At 39.3% G+C, this 8282-nt stretch overlaps 1 protein-coding gene across 1 annotated transcript in view; it reads right to left on the bottom strand.

Moving 5' to 3' along the window:
- Positions 1–8282, bottom strand: part of AK5 (adenylate kinase 5) — a 70340-nt gene that overhangs the window by 1133 nt on the left and 60925 nt on the right. The window contains exon 12 of the mRNA XM_010006725.1: positions 6861–7049. Within this exon, the coding sequence (XP_010005027.1) occupies positions 6861–7049 (189 nt within the window). The remainder of the gene's footprint in view (positions 1–6860; positions 7050–8282) is intronic.

Raw genomic sequence — 8282 nt, 5'->3', positions numbered from 1 at the left:
CCTGATCATCATTTTCTCTTCCACCTTTGTTCTGCAGGAGAGTAACAGGAATTTCGAACTCAACAAAATTTGTGGTTTTGAAATAGGCCACGAAATTCTTCTCAGACACAGTGTTGGTTTGCAGCCGCTCCTGTACAGTCAGACTGCACTCAAGGTACATTTGAATCCCTCAGTGCTAAGTCTTGTGTGGGAATTGGCAGCTGCTCCTTGCAGAGATCCAGCAAGGGATCGCATTCACACTCTGCAGCTGAGTTTTGCTCTTGGTGGCATCCACAGATGCTGTGAAGTTTAGTCCCTTGTTGCATCCAGTTGGAAGTGCTGGCACTCCCAGCCAGTCTGCCTCCACACACAGCAGTTCCAGCACTACAAATGACCAGCCTGGCCAACATTTCAGGAGCCATGCCTGACTGGGTTCAGCCTGCTGGGGCTCGCCACAGGGGTCTCTTACGCTCTGAGCTGAACTATCCTCCCCACTCCTGAGACGTTTTAAGAAACATGGTTCTCTTGCTTCCCTTGCTCTCTGTCACATTGGTGTTTGCTGACACTGCTGCTTTATGCATTGCTGAGGCACACACATGCTGGAATGGTTCGTGAAGCAGCTGGCAGTGCCTTAGAAAGGTCAGTTCTCAAACAAGGGCTGCATATCTTTCAGAAGCTTTCCATGCCACAAAAACAGGATTTAGGAAGGGGTTACTAACCAGTAGAACAGAGAAAAGGGGAAGGGTGAACCATTCTGGATCAAATGCCTGCCTTCTCCAGTTAGAATAAAACTATCAACTCCCATCTCAGCTGTGATAAAGCAGCTTGTTTTGTCCATCTCAACTGCCAAGACATCTATTTTCATACAGCTATCCCACAGGATATGCAGTTGGCACAGGGTGAAGGCCACAAGCCGTTTCAAAGCTCTCTTGTCTTAATGTGTATTTTTATTATTTCTTTATTCCATAAATACATTTGCACTGGATAACCTATCTAACCTAACTAGCACAGGTGATTGTCATTGCCTTTTTAGCAACCTCTTCTAGAACTGGGACTGATACTCAGGCATAAATTGGTGCAGCTGTGATGAACTGGGTTTCTGAGCATGGAAATGGCAGCCTTTTATGACTGCGTGGAATGCTGCCTTCCTCACAGGCTCAGAAAAACATGGATGAGCGTGACTAATGACAGCCCCAGTGCTTCCCACGCTGGCCTCCTAAATAACAAAGGTCCAATTCATAAAGCTAACTTAAAGTCATGGCACAAACTAACTTAATGCGACAATAATTCACAGCTAGTACCACAGTAATTCAATTACACCCTCTGCAGCTCCAGGAGAGAAAACTGAGTATTTCTCTTATTATAACAGACTTCATAAATTAGGACTGTTTTCAAGGTTATTCAAGGCTACTGTCTTCTCATAAAAGCAAGATCCAAATACAGTTTTCCATAGTGCTTCCAGTTTTAAAACGCCACTATGGCTTTAGGAAACTTCAAAAACAGACAAACATAATGAGCTCATGAAAAAATCACTGGAATAATCATCTTCATAGTGCAATGTTGCTCATTTTGGCATTAAAATCAGGCAATTTAGTTTTCTGTCATCAAATCTCCATTTGTTGTAGGTTTTGAAATTCAGAACCCTAAATGTATGATGCCTCTGAGAAAAACCCAACTGTCTCTATAGAGAGGATGCCTGAGGACCTCTGCTTTCAGTAAGACAGACTGAGACTCTGGAATAAACTCACTAGTTAGAAGCTTCTTATTGAAGGTCAGTCATGTTCAACTGTGTCGTCACTAACAGTTCTATCTTTGTCATTAAAAAGAGTGTTAAAAACCTCTCTGAGACAGTGCAATACTTGGTCCTCAAAGCACTGGATCAAGTTGTCTGGGTATCCAGTGGAAACATGTTGCCCCAATATCTATTTGCATTTTATCCATAATCCTCTGCTACTGTTTCTGATGGATCTTTCTAGACTGGTACCTCATCTAATGGGTCACAAGCCACCAAAGTGGTGACATAGGAACATTTGTTCCTTTGTTCCCCACTTACTTCTCTACCAGGATTAATGATACTTTGACAACCTTCCAAAAGACAGAAATTAATTACATACCTGCTATCAGTAATATCATTTATTATCCCTTCTCTCAAGGGAAAAGTTGTTAGACATTTGCCCCTCTCCAGAGAAACTTCTAACAGGGGATCAGCATGAGAAGGCTCAGAAGTGGGAGACCATGAGGGTGGATGGTCACTCATTCTTCAATGATGGTTATGGAAAATGTTAGTGATAAGAACCTAGTAACTATTGCTTGCACAGCAAGTGACTACAGTTGATTTAAGAAAGAAACAATAGAATAACACTGAAAATAATAATAATAAGAAGAAAAAGAAGCAGAAAAAGGAAGGTATTTTGGTTGAATTTTGTAGGTGTGTGACTTGAAATAGTGAAGGTTTTTGGATCTCTGCTCTGAACTGCCTACCCTATTTGTTATACTCATGCTACTTTTCCTCAGATGACTTTGAATAGGGAACTTGTATTTAAGACACCTACTAACTGCCTTACATTCACTGGCAGGATCAGTTTTGTCTTGCTTGACTACCAGTGCATTGCTCTTTTCCCTTACTTATTACTCTCCCACATACTGTCACTTGAAAAGAGACTTAAAGGATGAATCAAATATTAAAAACAATGGGTTTTTTCTCCCTTTTCTCTTAAGTTTCATGAAGTTAAAGCACAAGTAGGTGCCTATTAAATTTTCAGCCATTCCGTGGAGCTGCCTTGGAAATCACTGAGAAATAAATTTAAAAAACAACAGTTCTACCTGCTTACTACAGTCACCTTAGTGCATTTAATTTCATTTCATTCATCTGAAACATCTGATTCCCACAGAACCAGGCAGAAAAGTGAGCAAAATGCACTGTCATTCTTTGCCCTTCATTTATCTTCCCTTGTAAATATATCACTATGAGTTAAATCACAGTTCTTCCTCTCAGCTGAGTGGCTGGAAGGATCACCATTGTTTATTCCTGTTCATAGATGTTTCATCTGCACCCAAATTCATGCGCATGCCTCATGCTTCCACTCCTGAGTAGGAAAACTGACAGGTAATCTTGGCCAAAAGGAAATTTCAGCCTTGATCTTTTGGCAGCTTCATCAGGTCACTGTTCTTGTTCAGATGTTAGTGGAATGGAAAAATGTTCCATTTCCAAATATTATACTGGTTATCTATGAATGCACCTATGCACGATAACTCTAGGTTTAGACAGGGTCATAAACATCTCATTTATTAAAATGGGAATGCTGTTTACATACATTTGTCTCTTCTGTGCAAGTAAAGCAAAGAGAGAATTCCTAAGGAGGGCAGAGGAAGGAACTAGGTCAGACTTGAGTTTTTCTGTCTCTACTGTGTTTATCAGGCCCCGTCCATCCATGCCATAACTTCCGATTCAATGCAGAGAATGAGAAAGCTAATTTGACAATGTAGTCTCAAACACACCTTGATACGGCATGACAGATCAGCTCCTCCTCCACTGACTGCTCATCCAGCATCTAATTCCCACACCAAACCTTCTGCTGGCTTATATTAGGACTGAATTTTAAGTTTGCATATTTCATCTGCCTGTTTCAGGACTGAAACATTTCTAGGCTGGATAGGACAAGCTAAACATGTAGAACTGTTGCTGTGTGTTGTTCCCAATCTGTGGAAAATTCTGCGCAGACCTAAATATACTTAAAATGGAGAAATCAAATAATACCAATATGCCAAATCTGTTTTCTTGTTAAACAAGTGGCATTTACAATTCTGATGCTCTTTTCTGTGGCAAAGCAGAGGCTGAGTGCTACAGTTAAACCCTACAAGACATGATCACTTATGCAACTAAACATTATTTCATCTACAATTATTAGTGATGCTTAGTCACACGTTGCAGGAAGCTGGTTAGAAAAGGTTAATTCTGAGTTGTCATGGCAGTTAGGTGGGATTTAGACTCTAATATTCCTTTCAAAATGTCAGTGTCCACTCCTCTGAATTCATAAGAATGTGCATGGCTGGATCACAACAGACATACAGCTCACATGGGCCTTCCACTGAAGAGCTGCTTCCGTTGAAAAAACAAGCCTGGTCTGGGCAGCAATAACTTTCCAGAAGGCAGCAACTAAAGATTCTTTTAGACTCTTCTTTTCTTCATCTCTTAAGAAGCTTCTCTTCAGATGCTTTGGCCATTGATTATCCTGCGATCACAGCCTGATCAGGATCTGCAAACTGCACCTTCAGGTAAGACTTCATTTCCCCAAAGCTATTGGGTTCCACCAGCTTTGCCCAAGAAAATGAGTTCACAGGCCTCTGGTGTGTACTTACATGCAGGTCTCTGAATTATTTTTTTAAAAAATAATGAATGTAGATGAAATAATTTATTTTATGGAGTCTTCAACACTTCTAAGTTAACTTCAGTGGCTTTGCCTGAAATGTTTTAGGAAGCACATACAGTTCTCTCAGTGAGCAGAATTATAGGGGCACCAGCATCTTAATGGGAGCATTAACATTTTCAATCAGCTCTGGCCAGTGCTGGAGAGTAAGTAGTAAAGCTCACTTAGGAATAAACATATTCCCAAAGCAGAAAACAAGTGGTATTGTAATTTAAATCAGGAAGAAAAATATTAAGCATGTAGACTGCCTCGAGGTAAAGTCTCAGTGTTCTGTGTATGTGCACAATATTCCAAATAACAAAAACCAAGGAGTATTTTAGCCAGCTCACACTGATAGTTTTTCTGCTTTTCACTTCAATTTTCTTTCTTCACACAGAGAACATCAGAGTGACTGCTAATGTCAATGCTTAGCAGTCTGTAAAGTATGTTGCTATAAATAAGAAACTAACCCCACCTCCTGGGAATTCCAACTTTGCCTTTACCCTTTGCTTTCTTCAACACAGGCAGCCTAAACATATTCACTGCTAAAATAGTTTTCTTCATTTCCCTAACAGTTACACATTTTGTGTTACCAAAACAGCTGTTGACTAAGTCTTAACTGTTTGGCTTTGTTCTCCAAATACTGAATGTGTACTTGTCTACACCTTGAGGGTTGGAGGGAGGGGGCATATCCCTGTTTTACTTAAACCTATAACAAAATGACATCTTTGAGATCAGATATGGATTTTATCAGTTTGGTAAAAAGCAGGTGAGGTAGATATTTCAATACAGAGTACCTGTGTTCAAGTAAAACAGAACATGTTTTTCAGCTTTAAAAGGACATTTTACATTATAATGTTTATAAAGCTGATTTTACAGAGCTTTCATACCCACTAGCTCTGTCCAGAAGATGGAAGGATGTTGAACTCTTACATTCATCAGAAGCAAGTACAGACACTGTACTGACATTGTCAGAAAGCCAGTGTAAACACTGTTCAAGCTATGCATGAACATTTTCTAATATGCAAACAGACAATGTCAGTTCCCCCAAAAACTAATGACAGAAGAATGCAAAGCTCATACCCAGTTCTGACCCCTGCACTACGCAAATCCCTTAAGGAGTTAAGGAGCTATGTTTCCAAGAAAAGATGGAGCAGAAACTTGCAGCAGAAGTATTAAGGAAGGGCAAGGAGAGTCCACATCAAGTGGAATAAAGCATATCATGAGTGCAAAATCTGTGTGAAAATATTTAGAGTAGTTTAATTCCCTTTGGGGCTGTCACTTCCATGATGCTTCAAAAAGGGAAACACTGTAGTAGGCACAGCTCACCGACAGCTTACTGGAACAAGGCTTTAGATATACAGAGAGCTTCTTTTGTACTGCATGTTATTGATGTATTGTGCATTGTACTGAATTCTTAATTAGATGCATCCTGCCAATGCTGGCCAGGCACCTCATTAAAGAAAACACAAATAAAACCAGATAATCATTCTTAAGCTTGAAAAAGAAAAGTAATTGGGGATTTATTTTCTGCCACTCTGGAGTTTGCCTTCTGTTCCCTTACTGTGGTGTTGGCAAAGGATGTCAGTCAGGACTCTGAGTCTCCTTTTTCTCAGGTCTATGTAATTTACTCTGGTATCAGGTCAGGATATGGGTGCATAAATTAGCTGCATGCTTCTCATTTGGGAGCTTCGCAGAGGAGAAATGTTTGGGGTATGTGATTTGCATGTTTGCTATAGCCTCTTGATAAAAGCTTCCATAGTATTTACAGAAACAATTGCTGGATTCTTTGACTTTCAAGGGTCAGCAGGACTAGATCTTTCTGTTGAACAGAAAGGATAGTTTGCCACAATAGAGCAAAGAAATATATAAAAAGAAATATAACATTCCACCAAAATTAGTTGATGGATGTGCCAGCATATATGTATCAGTTTACTGCACTAATAGAATCTTTCTTGCTTCTCTGTAAAGGACTAGTAACACTTTAAATATCACATTCTCAGCAGTTGTAAGATGAGTAATTAATTGAAATTAATATAACTATGCTTTTAACATAACTATGCCGTATACAGAAAGATCTTTCTTGTGTGCAGATGTGTTTTATTTTAACATATAAACAGTTCTGTAAATTTAACTGAAGGGCTTTGGATTAACAAAATCTTTCATCCTAACTCTGAAAGCCATTATAGAGACATAAATCCTAATTCTTCAAAGAAAAGCTTTTCAGCATTAATTCTTAATAAGAGATCCTATACAGTAGTGATTCAGCATATGTTCTCAGACTCAGGATAAATCTGTTTTCATTCTTTCAAATTGTATTGTGGAGCTCAGAAGTTTGTAGAAGTTGCAAACAAAACAGGGAAGTGTAAGATGAGAACACAAAATCATAAACTGTGTCATATAAGTATTTTCCAAATATTGCTCATATCATGAGAGTAAAAAGCAATAGTTTCATTCAAAAGGTCAGCAATTTACCTTGCATAACTGTGTCTTCCTTTCATAGTATGCAATCATAGGTTTTGATGCTTGGTAATAACTTTCAATTCCTTCCTTGATGGTTTCGGCATTACCAGAGTGCTGGCTGCTCGAGTTCCTCATCAGAAGGTGACTGCTCATGGTTTCTGCAGAGCACTCCAGACAGAAGACAAGTTTTGGTTCCCCAATCTAGAGACAACAAAAAACACTAAGTATTCAAACCACTGGCCTGGTAAAACTGATTATGCGTGGATAACTTTGAGAAGAAATGTTACTGAAAGAGTCATCAAGGACTTTATTAGCATATTACTTTTGTCTATGCAGAAACTGCACTTCTAACAAACCCCTCTTCTTGTAGCAGCACTTAGAGATCTCAGGCTGTGGATCAAATGCTGTGCTTGATTGGGCTCTACACATACCAAGAAAAAAAGGTATGTCTGAAAAATTCTGGCTAGAGTTGGACTGAACATCATCAGTTAGTTCATTATTTGCAATTCTTTGATAAAAGCTTGATGCAACTAGCAGTGGACTCATGGACTGCTTGACACTCTTACTTTTTCAGCCTTTGCTTTGCTCAATCTGTAAAGAATATATTTTCATTCAGGGAGTGGTAAAATACAGCTTAGAATTTCAAGAGGCAATAGAATGAAACATCCAAATTAGAGTGTGCCCACTTGAAACGGAAATGAGCAGCAACAGACGGGCTCAGGGACACCATCAAATGCTGCTATTGGATGTGTTCACTTGATTACTTTATGTCTCACACTATGTTATGTCAATATTTGCACTGGAACTCTACATCATTACTACCCACGGCATAAAGGAAGGACGCGATATATTTCTCTGCCTTTTCAAATTGGTGAGTGATTTCCAAATTCTGTAGGAAGCCCACCAGTTAGTGCTTTTTGGCTAGTGACAACCTAGTTGTAAGGGAGAGTCTGCCATTTTCTGGAAACAAAATAAATGTGGATTTATTTACTTTTATTCCCAGGCCTTGGCAAAGATAGGAAGTAATTGTCTCTATCTACATTACATAGTAGGTATTGCAATACTTTATGGGTGAAAAAGAACTGGCAAGAGAGAACAAAATGTTCCTTATAATATTTTAGGAGAGACACATAATTTCTAAACAAATATTCCCATCATTCTTCCCCTGAGATGCTGAAAAATATGCCTATACTGCAAGCATAAACCTTGCAGGACACTCTACCATGCACCCCGCTCAAGCACAGCTCTCTCTGACACAAGGTTTTATTTGAGCAACAACTGTTGGGCTGAGTCCATCAAGTAAAACAAAGGTGTCACAGGATCAGAGAAAAGTGACCGTTTTTCCATGCAGTTGTGTATTAATCCTTCAGTGATGCTTTCAGGCTTTTTCTCATTCCTCCCCTTTCTAGCAGGAGAATGCCTCTTAGGAAAGAG

The sequence above is a fragment of the Chaetura pelagica genome, unplaced genomic scaffold (assembly GCF_000747805.2).
Source record: "Chaetura pelagica isolate M959 unplaced genomic scaffold, ChaPel_1.0 scaffold69, whole genome shotgun sequence".
Taxonomy (NCBI): domain Eukaryota; kingdom Metazoa; phylum Chordata; class Aves; order Apodiformes; family Apodidae; genus Chaetura; species Chaetura pelagica.
Note: the sequence above shows the minus strand (reverse complement) of the source record. Positions and strands in the feature narration are given on the sequence as shown.